Source organism: Hevea brasiliensis, chromosome 9 (assembly GCF_030052815.1).
Source record: "Hevea brasiliensis isolate MT/VB/25A 57/8 chromosome 9, ASM3005281v1, whole genome shotgun sequence".
NCBI lineage: Eukaryota > Viridiplantae > Streptophyta > Magnoliopsida > Malpighiales > Euphorbiaceae > Hevea > Hevea brasiliensis.
The window spans coordinates 16,577,716-16,596,160 of record NC_079501.1 but is presented as its reverse complement, the minus strand read 5'-3'; the positions used below and the strand labels follow the sequence as shown (position 1 = coordinate 16,596,160).

Below are 18,445 nucleotides of genomic sequence, written 5' to 3'. Positions count from 1 at the left end.
TTAAATGTACATAAATTTAATTGATCAATTGATGTGATAAAATGGTCATAAAATTATTATTTTAATTATAATTTTATTATACTATATTATTTTAGTAAATAGTTTAAATTTTATATTATAATAGTAAATAATTTTTAAAATTACATTATTTAAATAATTAATCCAGATTCTGTTACAGTTAAAAAAATAAACAAATAAACCATAGAGATTCTGGGATTATCTTACTTAACTCTGGTTACAGTGAATCACGTAAAATATGTGAAGGACACTTGGTCAACGACAACGTTTTGGGCTTGCTATTAATGTTCCGTCATTCTGAAGGCCGCGAGAAAGGCTGCGCAGAAGAAATCGCTGCCTCGCCGGACAAGGGAATGTCAGCGTCTCAGTCTCAGTCACAGTCAAAGTGGCAATGGGAGAACGCCATCGCAGGCGCCGTAGCTGGCTTCGCCACCGTCGCTGCTACGCATCCTTTGGATGTCGTCCGAACTAGGTTTCAAGGTTTTTTTTTTTTTTTTAATATTATGTTCAATGTTGAGTTGTCCTTGCTTGTTTTGAACTTTGAGTAAATGATTGAATAGTTAACGATGGCCGAGTCTCCAATCTTCCAATCTACAAGAATACTGCCCATGCTATTTTTGCCATTGCTCGCTTAGAGGTACCCCTTGCTTCCGCTTCTGAAATTTATGATTTTCTTTTTTTTTTTTGCTTTCCATTCCAAATTTCATTTATATATGGCCTTTTATTGAGTTAATTTTCTGCGCAAGTTCAACTGCATGAGAAACAAAATCACACTGTACAAGCTGCTGAATAGAAAAGGGAAATGCTTGATGTACTGAATGATGAGCGACTGATTATGTTCTCTGTGCACATAATGTTGTCTCATTTGGAACAAGTTATTTGATCTAAATATAAGATTTGGACAAACCTCCCTTTAGCTAGCTTTTTTGGGATGGAGTTAGGCCAGTCCATTTTCTTTACATTATTAGAGCCTGGATATTTATGCCTGGGGTTGTGTTATCCCAGGATTAGTTTGGGATAAGGTATTTAAGCTAAACATAAGATTTAGGCAAACCACCGACCTAGTTTTTAGGTGGAATTATGCCAAGTTCATTTTCTCTACACATAAAAAAAAAAAAATTGAAACTGACCACACTTCAACCGCATATCATCTGACAGCATATGCCTCAGATGAATGAGATGCAGAAAATTATTTAGGCATATATAGACTTTGATTATTTTGAGGGTATCATGTTTCCAAAGAATAGAGGTAAAGAAGATTTTTTTTTTCTTTTTTTTTATTGTTTTATAATTTTCCATATTGCATCTATCCAAAACCTTTTATGAAACTACTAAATACTAGGAATTGGGATGACAGACTTAAAAAGATATGTGAAAATTGGGCAATGAGTTTTTCTTGAACTGTCATCATCATCATGTTTGCTTCTGGTTCTAGGCTTTTTGGTTATTAGAAAACAATGCGGGGTCTGCAATGAAACTGTAAACTTATATATTTTATTCTCATTCTTTCTACAAGTGAAATGTGGGCTAAGGTCCTGAGCAAATCAACTATCATTATTTAATAATTGAGTATTGAATTCATCTTAGCAATTCAAGAAATCTTTATATCAGATTAAGATTGCATTGTTACACTATTTCTTTTTGTCGATCATTGATATCATGATAGCAAGTTTCTGTCAGAAATAGAATTATATGGATCGTCATTCACTTTTGGCTTGCTAGTACTCTAGGTTACTTGCTTGAGGTTTGTACACATTCAGACCCGGGACATTTTCAATGTTTAGTAAAAGAAGGTAGAGAATTGTTCAAGAAAATAGCCTTTTGCAGTGAAGCTTCTAGGGTTGGCATATAGGTTGACTCATTTGATGGGGATGTTTGGTGTTTTACACTGGATGGAACTGCCACGCTATCCTATCCCTGCTACTGATGTAAAAGCAAAGATTTTCTTTGGCATGGAAAACTTATTCTTATCGTACTTCTTGTGTGAACAAATTTTGTAAAACAACCATCTTGTCTTTTGTTGCAGGGTTTGAAAGGGCTTTATGCAGGCTTCTTTCCTTCAGTTCTTGGTTCAACAGTTTCATGGGGTTTATATTTTTTCTTGTAAGTGTCAATTTTGATGATTGTGTGATTGGGCATAGCATTTTTAATGTTTGGTCCTCAGTTTTACTTAGACCATATGTCTTATCTGGTTTAGAATGCATTCTGAGATTGAAACAATGTGTGTGTGTGTGTGTGTGTATGGGGATTATTTATATATTATGCTTACCTGATGCATATTCTTTTCTACCAGAGTTACTGTCTTCTTCTTTTTGAAATATTAAAATTTTACAAATATTACATAGATTGAGTGCTTGTTAATGATGTGTTATTTTTCTTATCTTCTTTACAACTTACAAGACATCATTGGTAAATCTTCCATCAGAAGGCCTTTTTTCCAGCTGCCTTCCGGTTCTGTTGCTTATATTTGGAACAGCATGTTAGGACTTCCATTCTGTTGCTGAAGAATTGCACAGGGATTGTATCTCTTTTCCCTTTCCATGAAGGACAACACTCTTTAAATTGATGACCAACGTGCTCATTGCTCCTCACCGTTCATCAATTAATAATTTAAAATTCCTAATTCTGTGATCGTTTAAACCTCACACAGAAGTATAGATGGTTTAGTGGCTCAACTGTAGCAATAGAGTCAGGTCCAGTCACATCTTTCTACATGGAAGGATTATATTTGCCATATTAATTTTTTAACTTACAGGTGTTTGTTTTATTTTTCTATTTTAGTTATGGCAGAGCCAAACAAAGGTATTCTAAGAACAGGGATGAGAAGTTGAGCCCTGGTCTTCATCTTGCATCTGCTGCAGAAGCTGGAGCTTTAGTGAGTACATGAATCTTCAATGATATGATTTAGGAGAAATACAGGGAATTTATGCTCCATATCTACATCAAAATATATAACCAAATGTGCTAAAAAATTGGGTTTGGTGATATTTGGGGGATAAGAGAAGAGCAAGAGGAACCCTTTAGGATTGACATAGAGTTAATATGAAATACAGATATGCATCTATTAATGTCTAAAGTGTACCAAAAAGGAAAGGGGAAAAACAGAAGATTAGTGTTAAATGGTATTCGACTCTTCGATCTTTTTTTTTTTTTTTTTTTTCATTTAAGAGTTGATTTGTCAAGATATTCTCCTTCCTGGAACGGCTCTGCTTGTTTTCAATTCCTGCTTGTAGAAGATAGACAGTCTATTTTCATTTCTTCATCAAACAAAAAGGGTTAACCTATTAATATTTGCTACCTTTTTTTTCAGGTTTGCTTGTGTACGAATCCCATTTGGCTTGTAAAGACAAGGTTGCAGCTTCAGACTCCCCTGCATCAAACTCAACGTTATTCTGGGCTTTACGGTCTGCTCTGCATCTTACATTAACTTGCTATTAATATGCTTTCTGAGATATCCTTTTCCTAGTGAGTCGTATGAACTTTGACTCCAAATATTTGTAGTTTATTAAATTTCTTTATTTATATCATGCCCCAAACTTCAATCATCATGTTGATTCTTTGATCTTAAAAAGTAGCCCCTTTCCTAAGATTGATTTTGGGTGGTGTACTTGGTTCCTATATTACATGAGTGATCCTACACTTCTTTTTTTCCTTAGAACTGCTTGTCAGCCATTTAGATGATATTTTGCCCCTTTGACATAATTGACTACAAAAACTATGAGTAATTTCACGTTGTTTTAGATGAAGATTTCTCTTTTCAGACCTATACTTTTGTGTACTTGTTGGGCTTATCAATTGAGATTGGAAGCATATTTTATTAATATAAACTTCAATTAGACATGTTAATTAGACATCATTGACCTTTTCTTTTAAGACGAACTTTTTTTTACTGGTACTTATATATATGCTTCTCAATTGTTGCTTATAATCCAAGCAATTTTGTTTTGTCTAATCAAATTTCAGATGCCTTGAAAACCATAATGAGAGAGGAAGGATGGAGTGCACTTTATAAAGGAATTGTTCCTGCTCTTTTCCTGGTTAGTTATTGATTTTTATCTACTTTTTCTTCTTATTACTCCTTGCCTTTAAAAATAATTATTTTGTACTTTAATAGATACAGCTTGATGTGTTTGCTTATATGAATTGGTGATTTTCTTTCATTTATGGTGATTAGAACGGATGCTTCTCTGTTATATTGCTTTATAAGTTGAAATCTTCCTGACACTTGTCAGTCATAATTATCCTTATTGTTGGAATCCAGCTATGGCTTATTATTCCAATGACTTGCTGCAGAACATGGAACAGTCTGTCATCCATCTTTCATGCTGTAAAAAAAAAAATGACTTGTAGCTATTCGCCCAAAAGAAGAGAAACTTTTTAGGGAATTTTTATTGATCTAGCATGTTAAGACAACTTGCTGAAACACACAAACACACACATGGGAGGAAACTGAGGGGCAGTGTGCAGAAGTGTTTCAGAGTACCTAGACATACAAGGATATGCATGAATGTTCAGATGATCTGTATCAGCCATGTTTTATATGTTCATTTTCATGAGTTGTTGTTTATGCTGCTTCAGCAGGTTTCTCATGGGGCTATTCAGTTCACAGCATATGAGGAACTTCGAAAAGTTATTGTTGATTATAAGTCTAAAGAAAGCAAAAGGAATCATAAAACTACAGATGCTGATCTGTTGGTACGTATTACAACTGATATTCATTTGAATTTTGGGAGTTCTCCATAGTTGATATCAAAATGCTGTATAGTCACCAAATAGTTTTTCCAAAGGGTGCTTTTTGGCTGTCTGGGGAATTATTTCTAATCAAAGCCTACATATTCCTACTGCGTCCGAGGAAATTTTTTCACCAGTTGATGAAGAGAAAATTATGCAATGACATGATGTTGGTGTTAGCATGTGTTTTTGTGTGTGTATGAGTGTTTTGGGCATCCAAGGGTGCAAATGTGTAAACATTTTGGTAAGAACTTGAATCTGTTCGAGACATTCTTGTCATGCTTGAGAGTAGAAATACTGGAGGAGATGGGATTTGGGATAAGGTTAAATATTTAATATCTTTGGTTGCCATACGTGATATGTGGAAAAATTCATAGAATGGACAATACATGAATGGGACATTTATTTATTGAGATCTTCACATTAGTGTGATACTAATTGGCACAAGTGGTGTTCATATCTTGATGTTCCAGCACGCAAATAAGAGAACAAGAAAAGAGTCTTAATTGTTTGTCGCTCCATGTTACAAATTATATATCTTGATATTTACTACAAGGCTTCTTTTGGTTAACTGGCAAAAGTTACTTTTTTTTTATTCTTCTCCTTTCCCTCCTTTTTATTATAAAGTGCAATAGCAAAAAGGCAAATAGCAATTATTGCAAGTAATGAGTGAAGCTTAATTTTTTTTTTTTTTTTTTTTGAAGCAATCTATGATATGAAAGCTCTGTTGGCATTGTCTATATGGGTACAGTGAGTTAAACAAAGGCAGACAGAACCTTGTGACTGAAATTGTCAATTATGATGGGGTAGCTTTTAATGATTGCTTTCCCTTTTTTATTTTGTATTCATTTAATAACGCTTTTCAACACAGGCATTGGACTTCAACTCTGATTCTTTCATGAAAGTAACAAATTCTTCTTGTTTATTTGCTGCATGTAACTTCTGGAATTAACTAATATTTTGTGCACAGAATTCAGTCGATTATGCCATGCTTGGGGGGTCTTCTAAAGTTGCTGCCATTATTTTGACATACCCATTTCAGGTAGGCATTCTTAATTGTGGTGTAATGTAAGGCACACATTAGTTGTTAACCTTTTAGTTTAGTACAAATTCTAATGAATTTGGATGATTCATCTACTCTCTTTCAGGTTATTCGAGCTCGGTTGCAGGTAAAACTTCTGTTAAATGCTACTCTCTCTCTCTCTCTCTCTCTCTCTCTCTCTCTCTCTCTCTCTCTCTCTTTCTTGGGTAATACCAAAATATTAAATAAGCTACACGAGAGGGGGTAGCTCTCATCTTCTAGTAACCTTTCCCACCCTACTATGTGGGATTAGAACCTGACACCTTTTGATGGAGGCCCCAAGCCTTTACCATCGGGCTGTCCATTTGAGAGAAATCCTATTCTCTTTCTATATGTCATTCATTTCAAAATATTTCACTTTTTCAAAATGGCAGAACAAGCTATTAACAAAGTTTACAGGCAAGGGAGACTAACTATATTCCCTTAATATTGATGGACCCTTTTTGTTTTTGGAGGACTAATATTATTGTTCATATATATATTTCCGCTTCTGCAGCAACGACCTGGTACAGATGGATTTCCGAAGTATACGGATAGCTGGCATGTTATGAAGGAAACTGCACGGTGAGCATAACCCATTTTTGGCCATTGACAGACAGATGCTTAATTCCATTCACCTATTGTGGGTTTCAACTTGTGACCTCCCCTTGATGCTCTGGAAGTGTTGCCATTGAGGCAAAAGGTCCTTGGTGCTCAGTTGGAATAAATTCAGCTCTAAATATGGTCTGCATTTGTTAGGAACGAAGAGAAGTTATTGTGGCTCGTTCTTAAGTGCTTTCGTGCATGATGCCATATGGTCTCTGTTGATGAATAACAAAGTAATTATTTTTCATAAATGAAAAAAGAGAAATCATGATAAGTTGGATTTAGTCAAACTATAAAATGGCTTAAGTACTGAAGCACTTAGGAATAGGATCATTCCAATCCAAACTATTGAAGTTGGCCTCACTAAGTACTCAAGCACCAAGGACCACTCCAATCCAGACTATTGAAGTTGGATTAATTTTCTTATGAACGCTAGAATATGTGAAAATGCTATCACTCTCTTGTGCCTATGTTGTTAAATGATGGACTTGCTTTTATGAAGATTCTGATGTTACTTTGATCATAAATGTCTATTTTAATTTTATCTACTCTCATGTTTATATTGTTTTCTGTTGGGGCTTTCAGGTTTGAGGGTTTTCGAGGTTTTTACAAGGGCATCACACCAAACCTTCTGAAAAATGTTCCTGCAGCTTCAATAACATTTATTGTGTATGAGAATGTCCTGAAATTGCTGAAATTGACAAGAAGGAATGACTAGCTTTGTCTGATTCTCAATTTTGTTCACATTCTTTTTGTAGCTAGAGTCAATCACAAGTAAATTGTGGTTGAAAAAGACAAGGATTACAGTGCATATGAGTCTCACAGAATTATGTAACAATTATCCACATATGCTTACCTTCATTTTGTTTTTGACATTAAACAGTGGATTGCTTGTGGGTTCTTCAGTGGAAATAGAGGAAAAATGATATAATCATTCTTTTTTGGGAATAATGGAGGTTTCATAAACTGTATCTTTCTTGATATCACTTTGCCATTGAGAAAGACGTTATTGATGTGAGAAAGAAACTGGAAAATAGATAAGTAGTAAACAGTGCATTACAATTAGTCTGACTTTTGTCATACACCACTTAACTTCCAAGAGGCCTAAGTCATCACAAAGAGAATAGATCTTCCAGGAAGCTCAGTAATGGTGACATCGTCCTTACATCATGCCAGGTATTGCTTTATTATTTGTTTGTTCAATTGATGCGAGACACAGAGTCTGACTTGTGTCATGTAACACCTAAATTCCAAGGGCCTCACTCACTGCAAGGATAGATTTTCAAGGAAGCTCAATAATAGTGAATTCATAAGTCCTTACATCATGTCAGGTATTGCATTATTGATGCAAGACATAGAAATGGCTGAATGCTTATAAGCTTATAATAATCTCTTTGTTTCTCTCTCTCTCTCTTTCTCTCTCTCTCTCACACACACACACACAAATGAAGAACACATCATACTTTTGTTTTACATCTTTTTGAGAATGTGATCGATGTAACACAGACTTGTTTACTCAATCTTATAAATATCTGATACTTTTTACTTTGTACTTTAGGTTGAGCACAAATCTTCAGACTATCTGTGCAGTGGGAGGAAGAAAAATAACGTAAGGGACAACTTTGAAACACAATCTGTTTCTTTCAGCATCTACAGAATCTTCATTGATATGAAGTGTCCTTCATGACCAACATTGTAATGGCTATCAAGACCTCTAAAATCCATACCAAATGTAGAAAGTGAGATTCTTTTAACTTCTAATATATGTACATTTAGTCATAGTTTTTTTTTGACCCCTTGAAAAAATAAAAATACATGTGTTTTGTGTAGGCCTGCACATTTGCATGCATAAAGGCACATCTGTGTGCATGCATGCATATTTGTGTATACAGTATAGACACTTGTGCATACTGTGTGTATGTATTTAGAATGGTGTGCTCACATGTATTTGTGGATATTCTTAAAAAATTTATCGAGAAAACTTCAATGAAAAGACAGAACAGTATACTTGCCAATTGCTAAAATATCTGTTGGTGGATTTGATTAAAGGTGCTTGTCTGAATTCAGGAAAATCCTTAGTTCGAAGCCTGTATTCAAAATCAACTGGCATTCCAACAATATCTAGTTCTTTTAAAGTTGTCACACGCTTTAATCCTTCTAGGATGCTTTGTAATTTCTTAGTGATTTATCCTAAATGCTTGTGCTTTGGTATTGGCCTTTCTTCACTAACTAGTTCTCTTTTTTTTTTTTTTTTTTTCCAAAAGGTGAAACTGCAGAATTTGCAATTGAAGGCAACCTTTAAAGGAAAGTGCCATTTCCTTCCAGTTGTAGGATCCATCACCTAAAACAAGCATTTTAGGTTTGGCAGTGTTTCCAGCTTACTAACTGAATCTTTCTGAAGGTGGGAGTTGTACAGGGTTAGCTTAATGAGGTTAGGTGGGAATTCATATGGGTGAGGCAGCTTCTTCATCTTCCCTTGCAAACAAAACTTCATGAGATGGTCACAGTGAGGAAATTGCATTTGGGTTGGGAAAGCTTCTTCCTCAGATTTAAGCAGTAGAGAGTCTAGAGACAATGAGTAAAGCTTGTGCATCTTTCCTATGATTGAAATTACTGAATTCACTTTTCCTCTAGTGCTTTTTCTGGATAAACCTCCCAAAACTGTCACTGCCAGAGAGGCACATTTGACCACCATGTCTCTTTCAACCTTCTCCAACTCTGGGGGCACACTGTTGTTTCCAGGGAATGCTTTCTTTTGGAGCAACACTAAACTTTTTTCTTCTGTTAAAATCTGTGGTTCATGGGGGATGCTTCCTGCTCCTGCATGCAAAGCAACCTTCTTATTTCAGGTGGTGAGCACCAGTTAACTTCCAACTTTGCCGCTTGGAAATGCAGTTTCTATCCCTTCCTTTGCATCACTGGTTACGTCTCTAATTTCAGATACCCAGATGCGCGTCATTTCACTTCCTCCTTGCTTTGCTTCTGCATCCTTCAAGAAGCATTGCATCAATTTCAATTCATTGCTCAGTAGCCAAAACTTCTTGCTCACCCCTTCTTGGTAACCTGCTTCTTGAACCAGTAAGGATGTGAGCATTTCCACAACAGTTGATATTGAGTACTCAAGCCATCTCTCATGATTGATGAGTATATTTTCCAAACAAAATATCTAGAGAAAATGATCGCTCTTTTTTTTTTTGGGTGGGGGGAGGGGGGGTGTGGTTGTAAAGATACGTGACCAGTTTTTCTCTAAGCACCTCTAATTCTGTTTTTTATATTTCTATGAAGCTTCCTTGCAAAGGCATTTGATTTTACTTTCTTTATACCCTCTCCAGATTGTGGGACTTCATACTCGTACAATTTTCTGAAGGGCAAGTCTGGAATATGCAGAATTATATGGCACATTCAACGTAATTGGTAGGTGGCTTCTTGTCTTATTACTCATATGCCCAATATTAACCATGAGCCTTTCCTGGTAACAGGGTTCATGGCACCAACTGCCAATGGGGTTCTCATTGTTTGGATTTGGGCATGAGAACTACTAAATGATTTGTTATGGTGGGGCATTGGTTTAGCGTGATTGGTCCTTGCAATTGCGCTTTTCAGAAATAGTTTCTCTTTAATGTTGCAGTGCTCTTCACTCTTCAGAAATAATTCTTTGCAGTAAGGTAATATTATGTGTCAGCTTTGTTTAATGAAAAGATGTTTGACATACAATTCGTTTTGCATTAGGACAATTCTGCCTGCCAGATGACTCAAAAGTAGATTTTGACCTTGTTCAGCAATAGTTTTTAAGGTGGCATTTTAGTGTTTAGTCAAAACACTTACCCCTTTTGTCTATACTGTTTGTTGATATAGTATTTTATACTAGTGTTTAAAGGCTGAAAAAGTAGTTTATAAAATATTACCCTTTCTAACTTTTAGAGGTTGGTAGAGGATTTTGATTAGGGTTAAAAAGATGGTATTATTATTTTTATATTAATACGTTTACTGAACAATTATATTTTAAATCATTATATAAACAGTTAACTACTAACAATTAATATCTAATGATTAACAGTAAATAGATAATAGAATAACTAATCTTACAGAACAGACTCTTTATCTTGGCTTACTAATAAATGAGTGGCTACCTAACAGTAGGAAGATTGATAAATAATTAAAAAGTAAAATAATGTATTTACTTTTATTTATATTGAGAGTTTTATTTTAAATAGGAACTAAGAATAGCAGACAATAAATGAATTGATTTTTTTTTATATAAAATCAGGCCATATTCAATTGGTTAAAGATGATTATTTTTAAAATTGAACGAATTAAATTCTAAATTTGATATATTATAATATAATTAAATTGATTCTCGCAAATTTTTTAAGTTTTCAAACACATTATGTATAATTTATTAGAGGTAGAGTACGCATAAGGATACAATTATCAAATAGAAAAGGACATAACCCTGATTTTGGACCCAACATTCTACTAATCTACAGAGAGTTTATGGAGGAAGGCAAGAATTTCTTCTGAGACTTGTTGAGCTTTCTCTTGCTGGATAAAATGGTGACCATCTAAAATGACAACTTGAAGATCTGGAACAAGGCTTTTGAAAGTGTCTCCTAATACATATTCTCTTGTACCATTAGTATCAAAGCCAATGTCTTTGTCACCAACTATGAATTTTGATGGAACACTAATCTTTGATCCTTGCCAAGCCCCATAAAGCTCCCAATTCCTGTTGCATTTTTAAGAATTACCATGGAGAAGACGGAGTAGCTACTATCGCATCGCATGCATATATGTTGTGAAATTCCAAGTACAAAGAGAAGAATATGGCAGTACTTACATGTCCATAGCTCGGTAGTAGTTGAGAGGACCAGTGAAACCAGTTTCTTGAAACTTGTCTGCATAAACCTGTAATTCCTCTTCAGTAATCCATGGAGGCAACACGGCTGGTGTCTGCAAATAGTCGATGATTTCCATGTCCAGTGGAGCTACTAAATTATCAGTCTTAGTTATCAACAAAAACTTCTTCATCACAGTCAAATAATCATATCTGGCAAATGCTTTCTCTGCTCTTCCAGGCTCCTACTCGAACAAAATCCAGAACAAAAAGTTTCAGTTCATTTTCATGGAACCTCCAATGGAAAAAACATAACGAGTAAATACCTGGAATTGGCATATGTAAAGCCCATCTCCATATATTCTTCTAAAAGATTCAATAACTTTGGCATCAGGATTTCTTTGGTAGTATGGAACAGAAATGGCTATTAGTCCTTTGACTCTATCAGGCCTGTGGAGGCTTAGATGCCAAGCAAGAAGAGCCCCCCAGTCATGTCCAACCAAAAAAGCCTGCCCAGATATCAATAGTTAAATCAGTTAAGAACTAAAAACGTATCGTGTGCATATGAAGAGAAGGAGGGAGAGAGAGAGAGAGAGGAAGGACCTGCTGTTCACCAAAATGGTCAATAATGCCTACGAGATCACCAAGAAGGTGCAAAAGAGTGTAGGAATTGTAGGAGAGTGGAGAATCTGAGTCTCCATAGCCTCTCAAATCAGGAGCAACAACATGGTAGCCATGGTTGACCAGGAAGGTGATCTGGTGACGCCAAGAATACCAAAATTCTGGAAAACCATGAAGGAGAAGCACTAGAGGTCCTGTGCCTTTCTCTACAACATGCAAAAATATTCCATTTGTTTTTATTCTATGGTGATTTAAATCTTCCATTGTCCTCTTTCAGCTTTCTTCTGCACAAATCTGAGAGAGAGAGAGAGAGAGAGAGAGAGAGAGAAGAGAGAAGAAAGACAAACAATAATGCTCAATGCGATGGATAGAGCTACATAATTGAAATATTTGTGCACCTGTCATTTGCTAAGGTGGTCGGTCAGTTTGGGGTCTGGGGATAAAATTCAAACATCAAACTTTGAATTTTGACTATTTGATTAGAACAATCTGCCTGCTTACCTATCCAACATAACTCCACCATAATTACATTCTAATCAAAGGGTTCAATAAGGAGGCTTCTCAATTTATGCAGTTAATCATTTGGTGTGCATTCCAGTAGAACATGCTTTATAAGAAATATTATGTCCATCATATTCACAAGGACTTCATTATAGTTACTTGACCACAGAAATTTTAATTTTTTTTATACGAATTTTAATTTAACATAAAAAAAAAACCTCATTGCGTTTACGTCAGGCCAAAACTTTAAATTCTCCCTCCTCAATAATATTAGAGATGATACATTGATACTTCATTGTGGATGACTGAGCTAAAGTTAGACCTATGAGGAAAATCTAATTGAAATTTTCTGGATGGCCGCCCACCTATTGTTCCTGCAGCAAATGCAAGCCCCATCGCAGCAGGGCAAATTTTTACACCTCAGAATAGTCCCGGTCAAGAGCTGATGTATAATGGAAACTGGCTGGTTTGATTCCAAGTTAAAATCAATTTAAAAAAAAAAATCAATATTTGACTTTGATCAAATAAGAATTAAACCAAAATCCACCCAGAATTTAACTGAAATCAATCCAGAATCCCCCGCAATTTTAATTTCAATCACCCTGAGCCTTAAACCGAAAACTGGTGGCTGCGTCTACCTGAGAACCTTTCCCTTCAATTTAAGCTGCGAGAAGTCGGCATTAATTGCTCAGATCTCACATACTTTGTCAAAAAAGTTCCATTGCTTTTTGAATTGCCTGTCCCAATAATGTTTGTGCTTTCAATGTCAATTGGGACAAATATCAGGTTTGGTTCAACTCGCAAAGTAGTATTACAACATACAACAGGTTAAGGCATCTTTCTTTTACCAATTACCATCAAAAGAACCAGACAACTGATGCTAGTCTTACGAAAGGTGTGCGTTATTACAGGCAGATCATAAGGTTCATGGGACATAAGAAACAAGAATAAAAATTTCCGTAAGTCATAATACATAGCAGACTTAGACCATCAGACGAAGTCAGGTTTCACTATTCTTAATGTCTGCCTTTTCACTGCAATTATGGAGTGCAGACTGCAAAAGTCCAACCATATCTAATGTCCAATTTACGAGAGCTAAAAACCTAATCCATTTTACTTGTAGTTCTGGCACGCTAATCCTATATTATTAGCATACATTACACGTAATTCGGGATCTGAATGATACAATGCAGCATATGTTACATGCCAGCCAAGGAAAGGGATACTAAACCTGAACTGCGAAAATTGAGAGCAGACACATCCACCAAGCATAGCGGCGATAAAAAAACACCCTTCTTATTACACTGATTTGTTGAGTGGGAGAAGCTAATGCTCAAAAATACATAAAAACCCATGTATCGTGAAATTGTGTCCTAAAGTTGCATAGCCTATCGAGATGATCCTGATTACAACAATTGACAAACTCAAACTGATGCTTCCTTTCATAAGTTTCTTTTATAACATTTTCTGTAAAACCCATAATACACATAACCATGAGGTGGAAAATGTGGAAGGAAAGGAAACAGATATGACAAACATCCAATAAATTTTCAGTGACACAGTAAAGTAATAGCACACCAGAATTGCATTTTGTGGCTTTTTGTCAATGACAGGTAAAAAAAAATTTGTCCACAATGCTGCCGAACTAAAATCGGAAGCCAAAAGAAAAAAAAAAGTGAAAATGATAAAACAGGGATCTAATGTTTCAATAACATGCTGCCTTATAAAGCACCACCGATCGACCTTGTAAATTAACCAGAGAACCAAGTTTGTTCCTCGTTTGTTACCAAAGACATAGTTCCTCTTCCTTTACACACCAGGCATTGCCATTTACAGGAGGTCATGCACATTCAGAATGATTTTGTTTTCAGAATGCATCCCCTTATGTTTTAGTTTTCCTTTCAAAAAAAAAAAAAAAAAAAAAAGAAAAAAGGCCATCTACTAAAATTATTTTCAGAATGCATCCCCTTTGTACTCATGTGCAGGGGGACACCTCTGATATTACACTTTATCATCATGGAACCACCACCTAGTCTCCTTCGGAGATCTGCCATTTCTACAGTTCTTTACATAGCGGTCATTGTCTTCAGGGCGTTGCTGCAAGCAAAATGAGTTTGAGCATGATATCAGGGGCATGATATTAGGGGGGCAAGAGACAGAGACAGACACAGATGACTGCAGATGCCTATGTTGTATGCTAAAAAAAAAAAGGCACATATTGCATGGTCACATTTAAGGACAATGGTAATTGCAACATGAGTAACATCAGTCTTGTCAAATGCGCTGGGCGCCCTTGAGGCGAGAAGGTCCTCCATCACCCAAGGCTCTTGCCCAAGCGAAGTGTGGCGCTAATTTATTCTAAAATAATAAATAATTAAATATACGATGTAAAAAAGTCTAACATATTACACAATTAATAAATTGTCAAACTTCATATAATATATTATATGTTTTAAGCTTTAAGATCAAAAGCATTCTTCTAATAGTACAAAATGTTAAAGCAAAAACCATAAAACATATAATATAATTTCAAATTCTAGATGCATTGTTCAATTTCATTTATTATGTCATGCAAACTCAAAATCTTAATTCTCTAGTCATCGTGTGGATCCCAAAAGGTTAAAACAAATTAGGTCAGCTTTTCTCTTTATCAAATCCCTTTTTTTTTTTTTTAAATTTCTTGCCTTTTTCTCGCCTGGGAGCACCGGGTGACGCTTCGCCTCAGCCTCGCTTGGATGCCTAGGCAGCACCTAGTTGAAGGCGCCTCGCCTAGAGGCTTCCAGGCAAGGTGCCTGGATTTCGCCTCGACGGGGCACCTAGGTGAGCACCAGGGTGCCTCTTGACAACACTAACATGTTCCCCATTTTAACTAGAAAATGAATGTCATTAAGCATGTAAAAAACTAAAAATCAAATTGATCAGGAGATCAAACCTTCACAGTTGAGCTTGACAGCATTGACAGAATACTGATACAGACAGAACTAACAGTCATTGCAGGGGACCATGAATCATATAATATATCTGCACTCAGTAACACACCAAATATCAGTTATGCTACAAAGTTAATTTACTGCAGGTTCTGATCTGAAGCAATCACGAATACATGAAATAATACAGTGGAACATGCAAGCCAAATTACGAAGTCAATAACCATTGATAAAAGTTACTTCTTACTTTAATCCTCCTAATAGGTTTGGTTTATCCAGTTTTGGTGCTTTTCAGGCTGAACTAAACCGACTGATGCTCACCCCTGGGTAGGTGTACTGCAAGATAGGCTTAAGCCCTTTCCCCAACTACTACAATCCATAAAAAAATTGCACTACCTCAAATGAATGAGCTATCACTTAAAAATATTTTCGAAGCTAACTTCATTAAGTAACATCAATTTACAATAAAAATGTTCATACATGCCAATGGAGGCAGGTGTAAAAAAAAAAATTGTAAGCTTGGACCCCTTCCCAAGCTATTACATCTACAATATCTGGTTCCATTAATAGCTTGACACAAGTCATCGATCAAAATAATCACCTCTTAGAGAAATTTCCTTATTTCTTTGGACAACACATGACCATTTGCACTGACAAAAATTGATAAAGGAGGTGCAGAAGCAAAAGTACCATAATAAGTACAAGTATACAAATTGGAAGTGGACAACCATCTCAATTACCAAAGTCTCTAGTCTTCACATATTCTACAAACTTTACTTGACTTGATATCTAAATATTGACAGCCAAAAGTGGCAAAGTAATTTAGGGTAAGAAAAGGAGAATTGGAAACTGGCAAGTCTAGAGATACATTGCAACTCAAATAGAAGTCAAAAGCTATGCACTATTGAATTCTGCAAGTCATCAATGCAGTAGTAAATCATTCAACACAAGGCCCTGACTACAAGCGAGTCCAAATTTTCCTTAGCTTAAGATCTGTTTTTTTTTTTTTTTTTTTTTGGGGTGTGGTGGGCTGTCAAATTATCCAAGAAGCAGCAGAGAAAAAAAATAAAAAATCTTACAGTTCCTATGATCCCTTCCATTCAATGATGAAACATACACACTTAACTAAGCTTTAGGTGTTGGATGCATCAAGGAAAAGAAAAGAAAAGAAGAATGATTATGCAGCAAGGTGAAGGCACCAATGTTTGGAAGTTCTTCATTTCTTTCCATCAACTTTTCCATTTTTTATCTAAATAAGTACAAAAGTACTAATTGAATGGAAATATTGTTTTCTCCAGTCTCAGCAAAATCTAAGGTTTAGGTGTCATTTGTTTCATGGAAAATAGCATCTCTGTGGAAAACATTTTACCAGAAAACAAATTATTTTCTGCTATTTGGTTGCAACATTGGATATTAATTGGACTCTATTTGTTGGCATTTAAGTTCATAGGAAAAAATTAATTTTCTTCCGACAAAGAATCACAAGAATGAACCTATACTGTGGTGGTCATGGGTTCTCTGCACAACATACAAAGTCTTAGTGATCTAATTTAGCTTTATCAACTAAATTTTCCTAGAAACAGTCAGGGACTTCCTGTCATACAAAAAAGTTCAAAAGTCAAAGGACACTAGGAAACTAAAATATCTACATATAAATAAAATTGAACATCTATGAAGCAGAAAATCTTGTTAAAGAAATTACACAAAAAGAATCTAAGCAAGTGACCAACATGGAGCTAAGACAAGACCATCACTTTCAACAGATGAGTGAACACAATCAATTCAGAACAAACAAACAAATATGGTAATAGACCAGTGAAAAAAAAAACACTGCAAATCCTACAGGCAAGAGCGGGCCAACGTTAATTGATACTGGAGATAAATATAGTGAGCAAAAACAAATTATGCAATTGATACACAATAGAAGTTGTATGCCACGAAAGACAATATTAAAACCCCTAATATTACCTAAACAAATATGGCCGTTGCTGTAAATATGTGGGTGCAGTGGAGCCGGATGAAGAAAAATAACCTGTTTAACCCAGAACACAGCCATAAAAAAACCATGTTATTAAAAGGCAAACATCATATTATGAATCTATACAGGCATTAACGTGATTATGCAAACCTGAGGGGCTTCCATAGGGTAGTGCTCTGGGAAGTCAACTTGAAGTTGGTGGGTCTCATTAGCGTAGAGGGTTCCAGGAGCTCCATTTACTTCAATTACCCACCTTTAATTCGAAATCCAAACACGCCCACAGAGCAAAAGAAAGGGAAGGGGGAAGAAGCATGAATTAGGGACGCAAAAAAATAATTGAAGCATATATGACATCAATAATGCACCATCTGGCTGCCAAAAAATCCTGCTTTTTCGTTTCTGTATCTGTTTCCTTCCTTTGGTTTTCTCAGCAACCAAACGGAGACCAAAAAAAGCAATTGAACAGAGATTTAAAAAAAATTAAAAAAAGGAAGATTTAATTCCTTAAATAAGAAGGAAACCTTTGAAGATTATCGGTAGCTTTGTGTTTGAATCCAGCAGGAGGGTTGACCTGCCACTCTACCAGCTCTTTCTGAAGGCGATTGCAAGCAATCTTACTCAGTGCCTAAAGACATCAAAATCGTCAAATCAGGACATCAAAAATCAAAAGTTGAAAATCGATTAGGGCCACAATTACTGATTAAAAAAAAAAAAAAGAAAGGAAAAACCTTGCGGGAGGTGGCGGAGGAGCTGGTCATGCTTTGAATCTCTATAACAATGGCGGCGAGAGGGAGAGAGAGAAAGAGAGAGGGAGAGAGGAGAGGATCGGACAGAGAGAGATAGAGAGCAATAGGGAGAGATAGGTGGTTGATGGGAGGGGCAAACAGAACCAGCGACGGTTTATGAGGGCGTGACCTCCTTTGCCCACTACGTGCCCACATCCCCTTGCTTATTATTTTTCTTATAAGGGATTTTTTATTATTATTTATAATTAGAAACAAAATTGGATTATGATTCTAAAAAATAATTTGATTATAATTAACATAATTATAATTTTTCTATAAAAAAATACTTATATATAAAATAATTTTCTCACAATTAGCATAATTTCTATGTAAATTTCGAAATAATATATTAATTTTATAGTTATTTGATTTAATGTAAATATT

The 18,445-nt window shown here is 35.5% G+C and overlaps 3 protein-coding genes across 5 annotated transcripts; 1 reads left to right on the top strand and 2 right to left on the bottom strand.

Annotated features, from left to right (window-relative positions):
- The first annotated feature begins 279 nt into the window (after positions 1-279).
- On the top strand, positions 280-7,366 carry LOC110639586 (folate transporter 1, chloroplastic). Of its 3 annotated transcripts, none has more exons than XM_021790597.2 (11): positions 280-498; positions 579-655; positions 2,045-2,121; positions 2,800-2,893; positions 3,329-3,422; positions 3,982-4,055; positions 4,597-4,713; positions 5,720-5,791; positions 5,898-5,918; positions 6,327-6,394; positions 7,001-7,366. In XM_021790597.2, the coding sequence occupies exons 1-11, from the start codon at positions 303-305 to the stop codon at positions 7,131-7,133; spliced, it is 1,023 nt and encodes a 340-aa protein (XP_021646289.2). In that variant the 5' UTR covers positions 280-302; the 3' UTR covers positions 7,134-7,366. The 3 variants fall into 3 exon arrangements, with proteins under 3 accessions (XP_021646289.2, XP_021646292.2, XP_021646293.2); XM_021790600.2 differs by having other exon boundaries at positions 281-498; positions 4,600-4,713; XM_021790601.2 differs by having other exon boundaries at positions 341-490.
- Positions 7,367-10,826: 3,460 nt separating this feature from the next.
- Positions 10,827-12,230, bottom strand: LOC110639564 (uncharacterized). The gene is made up of 4 exons (XM_021790567.2): positions 11,853-12,230; positions 11,576-11,758; positions 11,253-11,494; positions 10,827-11,141 (listed from the first exon to the last, which is right to left on the bottom strand). The coding sequence occupies exons 1-4, from the start codon at positions 12,132-12,134 to the stop codon at positions 10,892-10,894; spliced, it is 957 nt and encodes a 318-aa protein (XP_021646259.2). The 5' UTR covers positions 12,135-12,230; the 3' UTR covers positions 10,827-10,891.
- Positions 12,231-14,069: 1,839 nt separating this feature from the next.
- Positions 14,070-18,232, bottom strand: LOC110639582 (probable ubiquitin-conjugating enzyme E2 16). The gene is made up of 6 exons (XM_021790585.2): positions 18,005-18,232; positions 17,798-17,901; positions 17,427-17,529; positions 17,267-17,330; positions 15,304-15,392; positions 14,070-14,468 (listed from the first exon to the last, which is right to left on the bottom strand). The coding sequence occupies exons 1-6, from the start codon at positions 18,215-18,217 to the stop codon at positions 14,373-14,375; spliced, it is 669 nt and encodes a 222-aa protein (XP_021646277.2). The 5' UTR covers positions 18,218-18,232; the 3' UTR covers positions 14,070-14,372.
- Positions 18,233-18,445: the final 213 nt, after the last annotated feature.

Bases quoted from the DNA above. Each gene is read 5' to 3' on its own strand.
- LOC110639564 (XM_021790567.2), bottom strand. From the start codon at position 12,134: ATGGAAGATTTAAATCACCATAGAATAAAAACAAATGGAATATTTTTG. The intron at 11,759-11,852 runs GTCCTTCCTCTC...ATATCTGGGCAG, and splicing joins ACCATTTTGGTGAACAGCAG to GCTTTTTTGGTTGGACATGA. The intron at 11,142-11,252 runs GTAAGTACTGCC...AAAATGCAACAG, and splicing joins TACTACCGAGCTATGGACAT to GAATTGGGAGCTTTATGGGG.
- LOC110639586 (XM_021790597.2), top strand. From the start codon at position 303: ATGTTCCGTCATTCTGAAGGCCGCGAGAAAGGCTGCGCAGAAGAAATC. The intron at 4,056-4,596 runs GTTAGTTATTGA...ATGCTGCTTCAG, and splicing joins TTGTTCCTGCTCTTTTCCTG to CAGGTTTCTCATGGGGCTAT. The intron at 5,919-6,326 runs GTAAAACTTCTG...CCGCTTCTGCAG, and splicing joins TTATTCGAGCTCGGTTGCAG to CAACGACCTGGTACAGATGG.
- LOC110639582 (XM_021790585.2), bottom strand. From the start codon at position 18,217: ATGTGGGCACGTAGTGGGCAAAGGAGGTCACGCCCTCATAAACCGTCG. The intron at 17,530-17,797 runs GTTTCCTTCTTA...TTCGAATTAAAG, and splicing joins GCTACCGATAATCTTCAAAG to GTGGGTAATTGAAGTAAATG. The intron at 14,469-15,303 runs GTTTGATCTCCT...TTTTGCTTGCAG, and splicing joins TGTCAAGCTCAACTGTGAAG to CAACGCCCTGAAGACAATGA.